This window comes from Dipodomys merriami, unplaced genomic scaffold (genome assembly GCF_024711535.1).
Source record: "Dipodomys merriami isolate MVZ:Mamm:240054 unplaced genomic scaffold, mDipMer1.0.p SCAF_519, whole genome shotgun sequence".
Classification (NCBI taxonomy): Eukaryota; Metazoa; Chordata; class Mammalia; order Rodentia; family Heteromyidae; genus Dipodomys; species Dipodomys merriami.
The window spans coordinates 270,149-287,861 of NW_027206090.1; the positions used below are offsets into that span (position 1 = coordinate 270,149).

The following is a 17,713-nucleotide window of genomic DNA, read 5'->3' on the forward strand; positions in this document are numbered from 1 at the left end:
GGGGGTCTGCCGGCGCGATCCCCAAAACCGCTCGCTGAAGGGTGTCAGGGCGGCGCCCGCGCCCCCGGCGCGCCCAGCCCGCTGATTCGGCGCTGGCCGTTGTGAAGGAGGGGTGTGTGCAGGGGGGCACGCGTGGACGGGGACCCGACGGGGAGGGGCGCAGAGACGGACAAGGCCGGAGAAACGCGGTGGAGAGTGGGGTGCAGACCCTGAGGGTGGCACTGCCCCCCTTTCCTCCTTGTACCCTGAGACAGTCGGACCCACCCCGCGGGTGAATCACAGAACCCACTGGGTCCGTTTCCTGTCTTGGAAAGTGCTCTACTCTCTTTAGATGGGACTAGGTGGATTGGGGGGGGCGCTCTCCGGGAGCAAAGGAAGAGCATCAGGGGACCCCCCCCCCAACTTGTGTTTCAGAAGCTAAGGAGCTGCTCTGAGCACCTTGTCGCAATTGTGTAGGGCCGGAGTTTCATCCTTGGACTTGAATGACAGCACAGGAGTTCTGCCCCTCAGCACCCAGGGCTTGGTGACAAAGCCTGTCTCCCACGTTTCTTTGGGCTGAGATGGGTGTGGGGGGGAGAGGGAGTTGGAGAAGACACCCCCTTTGCGCCTGAGGGTCCCAGCTTCTGTCTCCCAGTTGTCAGGTGAATGTGTTGACTAGAACGTTATCACCAGGCTTGTCTGTCCTGGCTGGGCCTGGAGCTGGCCAGGCTTGATTGACATTGCTCCCCCTGTCCCGTTTGACCCCCACTGTGAAGAACCTTTATCTACATTTGCCCGAAAAAGGAGGGGGGTGGGCTGGTCTATAGCTCCTTTTATAGATGAATCTGGGCAGTTTGAATAGAGCGGAGGCCCCAGAGAAATCACCACCACATTCACTTCCAGAATGTTCTGGCCTTGAAAGAAGAAAGCTTCCAGCCTCTCTTGCCCCAGGATACACAATTACAGCGGTGGATTGATGCCTTTTACTACAGATAATGACTAGGGCTGCTCTGGCCAAGACACCCTAGTGAACCGGAGAACGGATGCTTCTCTTTTCCCATCTTCCCTTGCCCTGGTTTTGAGAGGTGAGGGAGGATCTTAGGGAGGACCGTCGGTTCTCCACCTGCAGTATGAATGCATCAGCCTCTGTCAGCATCTCTGAACCCCCAGCCGCTCGCTGCTTAGCTTTGCTTTGGTAGCCGCCCTTCCTTGGTTTGATGGAGCTTTGCCTTTGAGAGTCTGCAGCTCACGGGCCTTGGTATGCGTGGCAAGCACGCTACCACCGCGCCGCACCTGCCACATAGATGCACAGTAGGGCTGTCAGACAGGCTTGTGCCACGGCACCTGTTCCCAAAGTTTCAGAATTTTCTGGCTGGGAATTCCTGGGCAGATCCAGCCTTAAGTTGTCTGGTGACTCTGTAGATCAGGTGGGGACTTGGGAATTCCCTTGCTGTTTGGCTGTGAGATGTGTTCCCGCCCCCCCCCCCCCCAGGGGCTGTCTGTCACTTAGCTGCTCCATCTCAGGTAGATACTGTTGGGTGGCCTCAGAGTGCAGCTGAGCAAGGGCTGGGTGTGCAGGTGCTTGAGCACGGGGCAGAGCCCTCATTCTCTGAGGGGGCATCTGGAGTCCCCCCCATGCGGGAAGAGTGACGGAGCTCGGGTTAGAGGGCAGGGGCGTGGTGGGGCTGCAGCAGGTTTTCCCCGAAGGGTAGCTGCTGCCACTTCAGGGCTGTGTAGTGACATCAGCGTTGGCTCCAGCAAGGACAGGATGGCCCTGGTGCGGCGGGTGCCTTTCTATGAGCCAGCCGCCAGCCAAGAGCGACCTTGACCCTGTTTTCCCAAGCCGTCCAGGCAGGTCGTGACCGAGGATTGGCTCCCTGGGCTTTCTTAAAATTTGAAGCATCAAGCGGGGCACAGTGGCTCGCGCCTGTTATCCCGGCTACTCAGGAAGCCGAGATCTGAGGATCGTGGTTCAAAGCCAGCCCGGGCAGAAAAGTCTGTGAAACTCTTATCTCCATTGAACCACCAGAAAACTGGAAGTGGCGCTGTGGCTCAAGGGGTAGAGAGCTTGCCTCGAGCTGAAGAGCTGAGGGACAGCGCCCAGGCCCAGTTCAAGCCCCACGACCACCATCAACAACGTCTGCGATGGAGAGTAGAGCCCCAGAAAAAATCGCAAATCGTGCTGGTTCCCCTGTGCCCCGTGGCAGTCAGGCAGCACCTCTGGCCTTCACTCAGATTGCCAGTGCTAGCGCTTCCCCACCGCCGAACACATCCCCAGCCGGGACCCTGAGGTCACTCAGGGAACACAGAATGGTGGCCGGCAGACAGATACTCTGTGATACAATCTGCATCCTGTGGCTTCCAGCCACGCAGTTCTGCCGGATGCTTATTTCTTAATCTGGGAGGGAGGGAATTGGATTTAAAAAAGAAAGGGAGGACTAGTCGGGTGTGGGGGGGACAGAAGGACAAGAGGGAGTGACAGGAACAGCCAGGGCCATTGTGTGTCTCCCTCCTGTCACTGCCGACCTGCTCTTGTGGCGGGCTTGTCCTCATCTGGGAACACAGTGTTGGTTTTCTTCCCCGATTCGAGATTCTCTTCCCCAAATAAACTTTGGAGGTTGCCTGGATGAATGTGGCTTTTGTGAGCCCGGCAGTCTGTGCCCGGGTGCCCCAGACGACCCGTCTGTTCCTGAGTGCACGTTGATAGCGTTTGTTCCAGTGCTCCTACCCCTACCTTTCACTCGCCCGCCCCGTGACCCTTCCCTTCCCCTCTGGCTGCTCTTTACCCCCCCCCCCCCATGGGGAGACGGCCCACAGGCGGGCCCATCTGACTGAGGACCCCTTGTGGGTGCTGCCCATTGTCCCCTCGGTGTCCCCAAAGCCCAACTGTGCCAGGCAGCCCCTGCTCCGCCCCCCCAGCCAGCCAGCCCAGGCGTGGCCTCCCTGCCGAGCAAGACAGGCCCTTCTCTTCTGCCCTCGTCATCCCCAGTGGCAGAACAAAGGGCCCTGTCTCCGCACGGCCCACCAGCGCCACGGCCACGGCCGGCGGGCGGGCGGCCCTCAGCTCCCTTGGGCAGGGGCAGAGCCCCGCCATTAGACGTGTTTCACCACGCAGCCGGTGAGCTGGACTGGTGCTCACTTCCTAGAGGAGCTGAGCCGGAGCCTGATGATGAATGCAGCGGTGATTCAGGGGTTCAGCCTGCGGGGCCGTGGAGGAGCCGGCCCGCTGTGACTCACCCGCGGTCAGCCCTGCCACTCGGTGGGAGCTGGCTCCGCTCGGGGAGGTTCATTGCTGAGCTTGTCGCAGAGGCGGGAACCCAGAACCACACACTGGCTCAAAAGGCCCCATGCACAGTCAAGGTGCTGGCAGGTTTGGATGCTTCTGGAAGGTCGGTTTCCACCCCTCCCCCCGTAGGGCCCGTCTCCATATCCCAATATCATCTTCTAGATACTAGCCATACAGATGAAGGGCTGCGCTGTCTCCAGGCTGAGCGTAGGCATGACACCTGTAATCCCAGCATTTGGGAGGTAGACGCAGGAGGATCCTGGGTTTGAGGCCAGGGGCCAGCCTGGCAGGCATCTTGAGGAAAACACGGTGGTCGTCCTCCCCGGTGACTGCCGTGGGCCTGGCTGTCTCCGGCTGTCCTGAGGTGGAGAGCACCTCAGCAGCTGGGGACGGGGGAGGGGGCCCACACACTAACGGTGCAGGGAATTTTCTGGATTTTCTCATGTTCTGAAGGATGACTGGGGAGAGGGAGGAGGAGGAGGAGGAGGAAGAGGAGGAGGAGGAGGAGAGCCTCGCGAGGGATTTCCCCGAGGGTATTTTAGAGGCCGGTTGGGAAGCGCTGTGTGTCAGGCGGGGTTGGATGGAGTTCACAAGCAGGTTATGGGCGAGGCTCCCTGCTCCCGTTGCTGTCTAGGGAGGAGGCATCCAGAAGCAGCTCCGCTCGCCGGACATGGCTTTGGGACCAGCTACTGCTCCAGGTGACGATTGTACCAAGAAGTTTCTGGAACCTAAAATCCTTCTGTGGGTCGTGTGGCTTGAGACCGGCCTGTGGAGGTTCTGTGGGAGACGCGGCCTCGCTCTGTTCAGCTAGGGCTCGGATGAACAGCCCGGCGAGAATTCCAGAGGTGGACCGGACGCTCACACCTGTAGTCCCAGCACTGGCAGGCTGAGGCAGGAGTCTGATGGCGAGTTCGAGGCCAGCATGAGCTCTGTATGGTGACCTTATCTTTCTCAGACAAAGCACAGGGTGCCTAGCAATGGGCAAGCTGTGACAGTGGCCTGGGCTTGTCACTGGCGCCTGGGGGCGGGGCCCGGGAGGCACCCAGCCTTTGCCAGGGCCAGGGCTGTGTTTGGGATTTGTGAGCCAGGGCGCTCACCTGGGACTGTAACTGGCGAGCCACGGGTCCCCGGCCACGGGTCGCATCCAGGTGACACTTGCAGGCGGGCAGGAGAACAGGAGGGGAAGGGCGGTGCTGAGGGTGGACATCTGGTGGTCCTCAGGTGGAGACAGTGGAGCGGGCAGGGGTGCTGGCTCTGGTCACCCCACAGGCCAGCTGTGTCCCTCCTCTGCGACTGCCGGGGACCCTGCTGGCCTGGGCCGCCCCCTTTGGAGGACCCCCCACATTTCCAGGTGTGGGGAGTGTCGCCCGGAAGGGACCCCTGCCGTAGCAGAGGCCGGGCTTCAGAAATGAGGCCCGGCAGTTGAGTCGCTGTGTCCCCGCGCGGCCCGGGGACCGCAGTGCTTTGGTCTGAGATGGGAGCCGGGCTTGTGGCGCCTGGACGCGTGTTCTGGAGAGCTGGCTGTGTGGTGGCGCGTCGTGATGCCACCCATCCTGGCGAGCTGTTGTCATGGGTGACCAGAGACGGCGGGATGGGAGCAGCGCCCGTCACTGAGGCTTTTTGGAGACCGTGGGCAGGGCGGGGCTGGGAGCACGTAGGCCTTCTGCGCAGGGGTGGGGACTGTGGCTGTGGGAGGGAGGGACGGTGAATGGCGGCGGCGCAGAGGCCGGGGTGGCTCCGAGGTGGTGGCGGAGTTCAGTGAAGTTGTGGACGCGGCTGCGCGCCCATGAGTGCAGTCCACCCAGACTGCAGCTTCCTGCGTCTGCCGGGCCGCCCACGGCAGCCCGGAGGGGAGAGCAGCACGCACACGTTAGGGTCTTTTCTTTCTTTCTTTTGTCGGCCGTGGGGCTTGAACTCTGGGCCTCGCGCTGTCCTCAGCTCTTCAGCTCAAGGTTAGTGCTCTATAGCTTGAGCCACAGCGCCACTTCTGATTTTCTGGTCGTTTATTGGCGATAAGAGTTTCATGAACTTTCCTGTCCGGGCTGGCTTTGAACAGTGATCCTCAGATCTCAGCCTCTCCTGGGTGGCTGGGATGACAGGCGTGAGCCACCAGCGCCCGGCTCACAGTCTGGGCTCTTGACCTTGGGTGTTCAGAGTGCCCAGCCTCTGGGGGCCACCCAGAGGACAGAGCGCGGGCACTGGCCTTCCCAGACACTGCCCCGTTTCATGCAGTGACTTGTGCGTGGGGGTCAGGCCCCTCCCCCATGGGGGGCCAGGGATGACAGGAAGCCTTGTGAAAAAGCAAGCCCGCCGTGCCATCTGCAAGGCGGGGCTGAAGGGCATCATGGGAAACCCCGGAAGGGGAGTCCCTGTCCTCTTTTTTTCTTCTTCCCAGTCCTGGGGCCTGAGCTCGGGGCCTGGGCGCTGTCCCTCCGCTTCTTTGGCTCAAGGCTAGCGCCCTACTACTTGAGCCACAGTGACGCTTCCGGCTTTTTCCGTGATTAATTGGAGATAAGAGTCTCCTGGACTCCCTTCGCTGCCTCAGATTTCAGCTTCCTGAGTTGCTCGAGTTCCTCCTCCCGAGCCACTGGGATTACAAGCATGTGCTACCAAACCTGGCCTTTTTTGTTTGTTTGGAGACAAAGTCTTGCTCTGTAACTCAGGCTGGCTACAAATTTGTGATCCTCCTATCTCTGCCTTCTGAGTGCTGAGACTAAAGGAGGCGCCAAGTACGCCTGGCTCCCCAAGATGACCTATGGAGTATTGTCAATATTCCCAACTTCAAAATGCTTCTGGTTCTGGACATCTGAGATTAGGAATGCTAGATCTGTCAGTGCTCAAAAAAAAAAAAAAATCCAGGGTTTTTGGAGCAGCTACTTCATTCCTGGCCCCAGGCTAAATGGCTGTTGTTATCCCAGGCCCGCCCAGCAGACTTGATTAATCGTGGTGTCTTTGGGAACAGACCCTTAGACCACAGCGGCCTGCCGGGGTGAAGGCGAAACTGAGCCGTCTCTTCCTGTCACCTGGTGACGGGCGGGCGGCAGCCCCGGGAGGCTGACCCGCGTCCCGGTGACCCTTCCCGCCCCAGGCCCCGCCAGCTCCAGCTGCTCCTGCTGGAGGCGGCGCTCTTCCCTGCCCTAATTTGGCTCTCGCGCTCCCTCAGTGTCAACCGCGCCCTCAGCAGAGGTGCGGGGCAGGTGCGGGGCAGGCACCGGACGGTCAGGAGCTCGAGCCCCAGGCCAGCCTGGGCCTTCCATGCGTGGGCCCCGGGCCTCAAGCCCTAGTAGCACAAAACTCAAAACCAGCCAAAGAGCGGACCCGTGCGTGTCCCTGTCCCCCGGCAGCTTCCCGCGGGAAGGCTCCGCACTAAGCTCGGCCCGAGGGGCCAGCTGTACCGTGGCCTCTCTGTCCCCTCGGGGCCCTGCAGCTCCGCACCCCCTGCCGCCGCCCAGGCCCCCAGACCCTGTGCCATCTCTCCCGGGAATGCCCAGTGCTGATACTCTGGTTTTCAAGCCCGGGGGCTCCCCTAGTCACTCCTGTGATACTCAACCCCCACTCTGTGGTGCCTTTGGGGTGAGACTTTGACCATGCCAGCCCCCCTGTCCAGCCCAGGCCACCTGTGCCACGCTGGGCCGGCTCCAGTCCACCCTGGTCTCCATGCCCCAGCCTGGCTGCCGAGCCTTGAGCCTGCAGGCCCCGCCCCGCCCCACCCCGCCCCCTGCCTCCTGGCCCCGCCTCCTGCCCTGCTTCCCCCCTCGGCCGGGGGAGGGAGGCTGCCGTGGAGCAGCATTGGCAGCCTCCGTCCGTCAAGTGCCGGGACCGGCGGCCACCCCACTGGTGACAGCGGAAGTGGTGGGTGTGGGCAGGCCGGTGCGCAGCTGCGCCGCCTCTGCACCGTCCTCAGGTTCCTGGTCTTGTACTTCCTGTCCAGGCCAGATTGGCCTGGGGACGCTGGGGCAATGATAATTGGCTTAGGACGCACTCACGTGTTTGGTGAGGCCGAGGATGGAACCCGGAGCCTTGCACATGCTAGACAGTGCTCCTGCGCGAGTGCCACGCTCCCAGCCCTGTTAGTGTGTGTTTTGTTGTTGACATGGGGTCTTGCTAACCTTGCCTGGTCTAGTCTTGATCCAGCTGGAAGAACATTGATTGGTTGAAAGAGTGAAGATAGGGCTGGGAAGGTGGCTCAGTGGTAGAGCGCTTGCCTCACATTCATGAGGCCCAGGGTTCGATTCCTCAGCACCACATAAGTAGAAAAAGCTGTGTGGCTCAAGTGGTAGAGCACTAGCCTTGAGCTGAAGAGCTGAGGGACAGTGCCCAGGCCCAGAGTTCAGGCTTCATGACTGACAGAAAACAGAGGGAGACGCTAGTCAGGCTGGGTGTGGTGGTGCATGCCTGTAATCCCTGCCCTGCAGAGCTGAGCAGGACTTGAGGTTCCAGTCTCACCTGGGTCACACATCCAGACTGCGTCTCAAGAAAACAAAACAAAAATAAGGAACTGAGAAGATCTCCTGCTGGGCGCCGGTGGCTCACGCCTGCCATCCTAGCTACTCAGGAGGCTGAGAGCTGAGGATCACGGTTCAAAGCCAGCCTGGGCAGGAAAGTCTGTGAGACTCCTATCTCCAGTGAACCACCAGAAAACTAGAAGCTTGCCTTGAGCCTGAGAAGCGCAGGGACAGTGCCCAGGCCCAGAGTTCAAGCCCCATGACTGGGACCCACCCCACCCCCCCAAAAAAATAAGGTAGCTTCACCCACCAGACCTAGACAGACCCTGGAGGAGGGGAGGGGGTTGAGGGTCTGGGGCCCGGGGTGAGGGACGGGTTGCCAGGCACACACCAGGAAGGAGGCTGCCCTCAGATGGCGGGGTTCAGACCCGCCGGGTCGGATGGCAGACCTGGTGTGGGGGCACACAGAGGTTGGGGGGCCCGTCGGAAGCCCCCAGCTGGCCAGGCCGAGAGCTGGGCCCAGGCAGGCCGGGTAGGAGTCGGGCTGGGGCAGCGTCACCCAGCGTCCCTGCCGCCGTGTACCCGGGCTTGCGTCCCGGGCTGCTGTGACTGATGGCCGCAACCTGGTGGCCCCAGCAGTGTTTGGATTGTGGGGTGCGCCGGCCCGCACGCCTGCCATCAGGGGTGCTGAGGGGATGTGCACCGCCCGCCCTCCCCAGCCGCCTGACTTGCCCTTCCGGGTCGCTGAGGTCAGCGTGTGTGGTACCCCTGAGCTGGACCCCGTCCATCACTGACTCCTGAAGAGCTCTGGGGGTCCCCCCCCCTCATGGGCCATCCCTCCAAAGGCCCGGCCACCTCTCCTGCGTCCCCTCAGGTCCACGAGTAGGCACGTCTTCGGGGTTCAGGTGGGGAAGCAGGGGCTGCGGGTGCTGGGGTCACGGTCCGGCTCGGTCCGCAGCGTGTGCCCGGCTGGAGCCGCGAGCTGCGTCGTTCGCGGCCCGCCCCGGCCGGCCCGCAGGGGCGGCTCGGGCGCGCCTGTGCCGTGGGCTCTGGCAGGCAGGGCTCGGGAACCGGCGAAGATGCTGAGCTGTGCGCCCGGCTCCCCAGACCATCCCACCGTAATGGCAGCTTCTCCTTTTAGCCTCATGCATGATTTCATCCCCTAAACATGCAGCCGTGGATTATGGCCTTATATAAACGAAACAGCCATGCTGCGCTCCGTGGAGGCCCCCGGCTGCCGCCTCCGGTGAATCCACAGCGTCGCCAAAATGATGGTCAGAGCGCGCCCGGCTCAGCCAGCCCTGGAGCGCAGCCCGCCCGCCCCCAGGGCCCCATTTTTGGATGCTTCTCTTTTCCTCAAGCCTCCTTCCTATGAAGAGTCAGACTCAGCCCGGGACCAAGGATGGGGCCCGGAGAGGTTACATCAGCACCGCCCCCACCGAACCTGTCATCTTCAGGTTTCAGCTACTCTGGGGGCTTGAACTCAGGGCCTGGATGCTGTCCCTGGACTTCTTTACGCAAGTCTAGCGCTCTACCACTTTGAGCCACGGTACCACTTCCGGTTTTCTGGTGGTCTTTTGGAGATAGGAGTCCCATGGACTTTCTTTCCCAGGCTGGCTTTGAACTGCGATCCTCAGATGTCAGCCTCCTGAGCAGCTAGGCTTACAGACGTGAGTCACAGGTGCCCAGCAGATCTCAGGTTTTTAAAAGGCCTATTCAATAGATGCTGTGGTACACACCTGTAATCCCAGACCTGGGTAGACTGAGGCAAGAGGATTGAGGGTTTGAGGCTTTGAGACCTGGGGTAGGGACTTGGTCCAAATAGTAGAGCACCTGCCAAGCAAGTGTGAAGCCCTGCAAAACCTTGTACTGCCGGGCGCCGTGGCTCACGCCTGTCATTCCAGCTACTCAGAAGGCTGAGATCTGAGGATCACGGTTCAAAGCCAGCCCTTGCAGAAAAGCCCCTGAGACTCTACTCTTCAATTAATCAGCAAAATACAAGGCTGGAGGTGTATACCTCCAGTGGTAGAGCCCCAGCTGTGAGAAAAAAAAAAACAACTGAGCAAGAATGCGAGACTCTTCTACTTGTGTTGGAATTGGTGACAAAAGTTTCAGAGTTTTCTTTCTTTTTTTTTCGGTCGGTCGTGGAGCTTGAACTCTGGGCTTGGGTGTTCTTCAGCTCTACAGCACCACTTCCGGTTTTCTGGTGGTTTATTGGAGATAAGAGTCTCATGGACTTTCCTGCCCAGGCTGGCTTTGAACCGAGGTCCTCAGAGCTCAGCCTTCTGAGTAGCTAGGCTGACAGGTGTGACCGCTGGTGCCCGGCTAGTTTCAGAGTTTTTATGGGACAGAGTTCTAACCCACGGCCTTTTGCTTTCTGGGCAGGAGCTTTTCTGCCGAGCCATGCCTCCAGCCCTGTTTTTGCAGATTCTCTTGGAGGTACGATGCTCTCCTGAGCTGTGATCTGCCTACTTTAGGTCTGCGGCTGTCCCTGGGGTGACGGTGTCTGTCTCCATCCATCTTCTCTGCTGAGATGGGGTCTCCAGCGCTTCTGCCGGGCGTGGGTTGGGACCACAGTCTCCTCGGTGCCAGCCTCCCCAGTCACGTGAGTGGCGGGCAGGCGCGAGCGGCGGGCACACAGCTTCGCCCAACAGATCCTGGGGCCTGGGGGCCATTCTGTTGGTCCCCATGTGAGGCATTGGCAGGCTTGGCACACTGGAGGTCATGGTTTGTGGGACCTGCGGCCCACAGCTTGGTGGTCGAAACCCCCTTCCCTCGTGCGGGTACAGCGGGGGACTCCAGGACAGGTTTCACATCCTGATCCGGACCTCCGCCCCGCGGGGCTGGCTTGCACAGCTGGGGCTCCGCTGACGTTAGCAGGGAAGGGAAGGGGCCACTCGGGACCCACCACGGTGAGCAGGGGAGAGGACGCAGCCGGCCAGATGAGACTCTGCCACCGGAGCCGCGGCCATAGGCCCCCTGGGTGGAGTTTTCCGTCCTGTCTCCTCCCGGGTAGTCAGGATGACAGGCATGCACCACCACACCGGGCCAAGGGCTCTTTTTGGTTTTGGTTTTGTCTGTCCTGGGCTTGAACTCTGGGCCTGGAGCTCTTCAGCTCAAGGCGAGCGCTTGAGCCACAGCGCCACTTCCGGTTTTCTGGTGGTTTATGGGAGATAAGAGTCTCATGGACTTTCCTGCCCTGGCTGGCTTTGAACTGCGATCCTCAGATCTTGGCCTCCTGAGAGCCAGGATGACAGGCGTGAGCCACCGGCGCCCGCCCAGCTCAGGGGTTCTTTCATAAAGAACATCTTTTATCTAGAAGTTCTTTTATAAAGACATCAGTCCCTCCGTACTTTGATGATAGCCGTTGGATTTCATCCTCAGCTTGCACACCTTCCCGGGTGACCTTCCCCGGTGGCCCTCCCCGCCCCCCCCCCCCCACAGGTGCCATTTTCAGGCGTCAAGCAAGCTTGATCAACTTCCTTCTTGCCTGGGGGGCCTTGGAGGGGCTGTTCCTGGGCATGGCCCCCCCAAGCCCCCCATCACTGGCAGGGTCGTTTCCTACGCCTTCTCTGGCCTCTCAACAAAGGGACCCCTAAGCTGGGAACCCCCATCTCAGGCCTTGTCCCCAGTGGGGCTCCCTGGGCCCCGTGCGGTCCCAGGAGAGGCCGGGGACCCGCGGGTCAGGTGGCGGACGCCACAGGGTTCGAAGGTCCTGTCATAGCTCCAGAGCACAAGTGGCCAGAGCTGGGGTGTGCGCGCCCCACAAGTAGTGTATACCCCCGCTGCCCCCAGTGCATGCCACCCGCGGGGCTGTGTGTGAGTGGCTGTGCCGCGGGAGCGTGTGTGTGCACGCGCGCGTGCGTGCTGTCTGCACCGTGCACACTGACCACTTGTGTACATGGATGTGGCGTGTGCTGAACACGCGTGTGCACGGCGGTGCCTCAGCAGGATCCCACTTTGAGGGCGTGTGTTGTCACCAGGCTCGGGTGATCCCACCCCCCTCGACAAACACCGTGCGCAGCGCTGGCCGCGTGTACCGCGTGCGTGTGCAGGTGCGGGGTGTGCCCTCCGCGCTGACGGAGGCGCAGAGCGGCAGTCTGGGGGCTGCGTTCCTCACCCGTCCTCCTCCTCCTCCTCCTCGTCCTCACTGTCCACCCCGGTGCTGTCGGGTGGCAGGGCTGCCCCTCTCAGCTCCTGGGGTGTGCTTACCCCCCGCCCCCCATGTTCCCCGGGAACATGACAAAGTGTTCCCTAAAGGCTAGACAAGCTCCGTCAGGGTTCCCGTCATTTTGAACTGCTCTTGGAATGGGGTCTTGCAGCGGCGCGCTGGCAGCTCACGCCTGTCATCCCAGCTGCTCAGGAGGCTGAGGTCTGAGGGCCAGCAGTTTGAGCCAGCCTGGCAGGAAAGGCCGGACGTGGCGCTGTGGCTCCGGTGGTAGAGCGCCAGTCTCGAGCACGAGAAACCCAGGGACAGCGCCCAGGCCCTGAGCTCAGGCCCCAGGACTGACCAGGAGATGGGAGCTTGCGTGCGCGCGCTCGCACGTGTGTGTGTGTGTGTGTGTGTGTGCGCGCCTGTGCATGTGTGTGTGTGTGTGTAAGGCTGGGGCTGGCCTTGAGCAGCCTGTATGCGGGGATTGCAGGCTTGCACCACCGCACAGCCGTCTGTGGAGAGGTAAGCCACTTCCTGGAAGGTGTGCAGTCCTCCCTCCCCCTCCTCCTCCCCCCTCCACACAGCTAGCAGCCTGCTTCCTGCCCTGGGGACAAGCTGGCGTTTTCTAGCATTTTCTATATGTGGGATGAGCTAGCCTTGAGTCTTAGCTGTTGCGGATGAGAGCATAAAACCCTGTTGATTTTTTTTTTTTTTTTGGTCGGTCGTGGGGCTTGAACTCTGGGCCTGGGCTCTGTCTCTGTGCTGTTCAGCTCAAGGCGAGCGCTCTATGGTTTGAGCCACAGCGCCACTTCCTGTTTTCTAGTGGTTCATTGGAGATAAGTGTCTCCTGGGCTTTCCTGCCCTGGCTGGCTTTGAACGGGGATTCTCAGATCTCAGCCTCCTGAGTAGCTGGGATGACAGGCATGAACCACTGGTGTCTGGCTCTCTGTTTTAAAGTGTGAAATCTGAACATTGGCAGTGTTGTGCAAGGTGGACCTTTATCTGGTTCCAGAACATTCCTACCTTTTCCAAGAGGAGGCTCCGCCCCAGCCCCAGGCAGCCCCTGGTCTCTCCGGACTCTGGATTGGCCTGTTTGGGTTGTTCCCTATCGTGGGTCACTGTGCGGCCTTCTGTGTGTGGCTTCTGTCACTCAGCTTCCTGTGTTCCAGTCCTGTCCACGTTGTAGGGTGTGTGGGAGCTTCCTTTGTTCCTTTTCCTGGCTGAGTAATATTCCATGGTGTGGATGGAGCAGGGTTCCTGTGCCTGTGTCTGTTTATCCACTGGTGGACACGTGGCTTCTTCCCACCTGTTAAATGGGACACTCGGTGCGTTCCAGGCGCCCAGCTGTAATCTTGGCCCTCGGAAGGCTGAGGCGGGAGAATGGTCAGCTCCGGCCAGCCCGGGCCATGGTAAAGAGAAAAGAAGCGTCTTGGGTTGCTGGTTGAGCCGGCGACCGCTCGGCTGGAAATGCAGTGCGCGATCCGGCCAGGCACACTCTGCGGCGGAGCCCACGGACCCGCAGGGCGGCCTGGCTCTGTCTGTGTATCGGGACGCGGGTTTTCTGTTTGTGGGTCTCGCAGTGCTGGGGGGGGCACTGGTCAGCCCAGGGGGATGCAGATGTTATCGGAGCACAGGTTACCGAGCCTCGTCTGTTAGGTCTGCGTCCCGGGACGTGGGGAGGGTGTTCCCGTGTCCCCTGCCTTACCCGCGTGGACGGCCGCGCTGCCTCCGTCCCCTGCTGCTCCGGGCTGGGTGCTGGTTCCTGTGCCTGCTCGGTGAGAGGGCAGAGCCTTCTAGAAATGACTACGCGGAAATACCTGAAGCCTTCTCTGCTCGCTGGGGCGGTGATGGCTCCGCCGGCACTGTGGCCGCGCCGCTGCTCCCCTCACGCTCACTCTTCCCCTGGAAAACCAGCCCCGGACGCGGCGCCCGCCCAAGGCTTTTGCCTGAAACCTACTCCGCCTCAGGAGGCTGCGATCCATCTGATGATGGTGGTTTGAATGGGGGGGGGGGTCCTTGACACCCTTAACCCCAGTTGAGCAGAGAAAAGCTGCAAGTAGAGCTTGGCTCAAGCGGTTGAATGCAAAAAGTGCAGGGAAGGTGCCCGGGCCCTGGGTTCAAGCCCCGGGACTGGGACACAAGAACCCCAAAGCCCAGCGTCCTCAGAGGAGAAGGGAGTCTGCTGGCTTGACCTGGATGGGTCTGAACAGCCACCCAGCATGCCCTGCGGCTTTTGTGCAACACAAAAGAGTTGGCGGGGAAGGCGGCTCAGGGGTAGACGCCTGCCTGGCAGCTCGGAGCCCTGGGTTCCGTTCCCCGCCTGGCAGCACGGAGCCCTGGGTTCCGTTCCCCGCCTGGCAGCACGGAGCCCTGGGTTCCGTTCCTCAGCACCACACACATAGGAAAAGCTGAAAGTGGGGCTGTGGCTCCAGTGTAGAGCGCTTGCCTCGAGCAGAAGCCGCTCAGGGACGGCGCCCAGGCCCTGAGTTCAAGCCCCAGGACTGGTAAAATAAACGAAGAGTGGTTGATTTAGCTCAGAGTTCTGGAGGTTGGAAGGAGGGTCACCCATCCTTTTCTGGTAGTTTCTAGTGAGGTCTTTCTCGGTGGCAGATGGCATGTGCAGAGCCGGCCCTGTGGTGAACGGGTCACACGGCAAGAAAGCCCCAGGGATGGAGGGCCCGGCCTGCGGCTCCTGACCGCCCACCCTGGAGGGAGCTGATGGGGCCCGCTTCATATAGGCCCCCTTCCCGTGTCAGATCAGGCAGCAAGCCTCCGGCATGAAGCTTGGGGACATACTCAAACCAGATCCAAACCGTAGCCCCTACCCCCCCATGGAGCGCCGTCGCGCACACATCACTCAGAGACGTGGGTGTCCGGGTGTTGTCCGTGGGGCCAGCATCCAAAAGACATCACCAGCAGCCCACATGTACCTTCCTGTTTGTGTTTGAAATCTTGGGGTTCGAACTCAGGGCCTCATGCCAAGCACAGACCCTGGACCCCAAAGTTTAGGGCCCAGCCCTTTGGCTTTCGTTATTTTCCAGATAGGGTCACTTGCTCTTTGCCTGCGGCCTGCAGGGTTCAGGCCAGCCTAGCCAACGACCGAGGCTGTTTTACAAATAAATACGGTGAAGCCGGGTGCCGTGGCTCATGCCTGTCATCCCAGCTACTCAGGGGGCTGAGATCTGAGGATTGGGGTTCAAAACCACCCCGGGCAGGAAAGGTCGTGAGACCCATCGCCAATAAAACACCAGAAAACTGGAAGTGGCGCTGTGGCTCAAGTGGTAGCGTGCTCGCCTTGAGCTGTAGAGCTGAGGGACAGCGCCCAGGCCCAGAGTTCAAGACCCAGGACCCACAAAAAAAAAAGTAAAATAAATATAGCAGAAAAAGCTGGAGGTGTGGTGTAAGTGGTAGAACACCAGCCTGCCTAGCACGATGCCCCGAGTTCAAATCCCAGTACTACCTCCCCCCCAAAAAATCCAGAAATGACAGCGGAAGGGGCTGTGGCGCTGACTCCCGGCAGAGCTTGCTTAGCGTGCAGAGGCCCCAGGGTTCACCCCAGTACCGGTGGGCCAGCCTGTGGGGGGGACTCTTCAACAGTCCCATCCACAGAGGGGTCCCCGTTTTTCCCAGAGGGAGGGGGGCCCCCTCAGTCCCCCAGGACGATCCTGTCCTTGGAGGACTCCCCCTTTCCCTGCCGCAACCCGTGCTGACCCTGTCCCCGTTTTGCCCCCTCCCGCTGCAGGAGCGCCCGGACCGGACGGGACCCGGAAGGCATGCGGAGGCCCGGCGGCGGCGGCGGGCAGGATGAGTGCGCGCGAGGCCGAGGCGGGCGGCGCCTTCCACCTGCGCATCTACCCGCGGCTGCGCTCGCCCTCGCCCCCCGGGAGCCGGGCGCCGTGCCGCGTGACGGCCAGCCGGGACAGCACGGCGTCCGAGGTCATCCGGGCCGCGGTGGCCAGCCTGCGCCTGGACGGCTCGCGGCGCTACGCGCTGGTGGAGGTGCGGGCGAGCGGCGGAGAGGAGTGGGTGCTGGACGCGGCGGACGCCCCGGCGCACCGCGTGCTGCTGTGGCCGCGCCGCGCGCAGGACGAGCACCCGCGGGAGGACGGCTTCTTCTTCTTGCTGCAGGAGCGCGGCCCCGACGGCGCCCTGCAGTACGCGCGGGCCCCGGGGGCCCCGGCGGGCCCCGCCCAGCGCCTGGTGGAGCGCGGGCTGCTGCCCCGGCCCCCGGCCGACTTTGACGACCTCTGCGACCTGCCCGAGCTGACGGAGGGCGCCCTGCTGGAGACCCTGCACCGCCGCTTCCTGCAGCACAAGATCTACACGTACGCCGGCAGCATCCTGCTGGCCGTCAACCCCTTCCGCTTCCTGCCCATCTACAACCCCAAGTACGTGAAGATGTACGAGAACCAGCAGCTGGGCAAGCTGGAGCCGCACGTGTTCGCGCTGGCCGACGTGGCCTACCACGCCATGCTGCGCAAGCGTGTGAACCAGTGCATCGTCATCTCGGGTGAGAGCGGCTCGGGCAAGACCCAGAGCACCAACTTCCTCATCCACTGCCTCACGGCCTTCAGCCAGAAGGGCTACGCCAGCGGCGTGGAGCGGACCATCCTGGGCGCGGGGCCTGTGCTGGAGGTGAGCACCGGGAGCCCTCCAGATGGGTGGGCACGGGGCTGCTTGGGTACGGTGCTTGCATAGCCAGCACGTGCAAAGGTCCTGAGTTCTGTCTCTGTCTGCCAGTGGAAATGATAGTAATACTAATAAGATTAGATTTTAAGCTGGGGGGTGGGAGGGACTCATGCCCGCCATCCTAGCATCTCAGGAGGCTGAGATCTGGGGATCACGGTCCAAAGCCAGCCTGGACAGGAGAGTTCATGAGACTTAAATCTCCAATTAACAACCAAGAAGCAGGAAGCGGAGCTGTGGCTCAAGTGGTATAACGCTAGGTTTGAGCATAAAAGCTCAGGAGGACACACACACACGCACACACACACGCACGCACGCACACACGCACAGAGTAGATGTTATTACTCGGCCCTCAGGCGTAGAGATGGCCGCCCTTGGAGGTGGTTTGCTCCTCACAACTCCAGCAGGGCCAGCATGGCGGCAGGCCTGCGCCCTTCAGGGAAGCCAGTCTCGTGAGTTTCTTAGGCAGGAAGAGGCGGTGCGGGCTGAGGCTTTGAGGGTTGCCGCCTCCGAGAGCGCAGAGGCCATCCTCAGCCATCGAGGGCCTGCGGTTCTTGGGGCGGGGTTCGTGGCCTGGAATGCGGGGGACCTGGGGAAGCCGGGGACCATCCTATAAGCTCTGGAAGCGTCTCCCGCTGTCTCTCAGAACTGGTGAGACCCGGGAGGGTCCGTCTCCCCAGAGCCAGATGGGGAAAGGACACCCTGGCGTCCACCGTGGGGGCAGTGGGCGGGGCCTCGGGCGGGGCCAGCGAGTGGCCGCCACGCCCAGCGCCCTGGCTCTCACGGAATGGATTCTCTAGTAGGAGCTCCCATGGGTCTCGGCATTGGGGTGCTGCCTGGCACACCGTGTGTGGGTGCAGCCTGTAGCCCAGGACCTGGGGTTGCAGGCGTCTGCCTTTCCCTTTGAACAGAATTATTTTGGTCTGAACCTCTGTCCGTGAGTGTCCACACAGCACACAGGCGTGGTTAGCGTGTGTGTCACGCAGGGATGGTGGCGGGGTGTGGTGTGGGGTGTGCAGGCCGGGCCTAGGTAGGTGGGGCTGAGCCCTCCCGGCTCCCGAGGGTGACTGTGTGATCTCAAGCCCTCCTCCAGGCAGGCAGGGACTGGGGGGCCCTCACCCCCTCTGGCCTGTTGTCTTTGGTGGTGCTGGGGGCTACCATGTG

At 61.5% G+C, this 17,713-nt stretch overlaps 1 protein-coding gene across 1 annotated transcript in view; it reads left to right on the forward strand.

Moving 5' to 3' along the window:
• The first annotated feature begins 15,652 nt into the window (after positions 1-15,652).
• LOC138810999 (unconventional myosin-IXb-like) overlaps positions 15,653-17,713 on the forward strand; it is a 51,757-nt gene continuing 49,696 nt past the window's right edge. Inside the window, exon 1 of the mRNA XM_069998455.1 lies at positions 15,653-16,498. Coding sequence (XP_069854556.1) covers positions 15,668-16,498 — 831 coding nt within the window. The 5' untranslated portion in view covers positions 15,653-15,667. The remainder of the gene's footprint in view (positions 16,499-17,713) is intronic.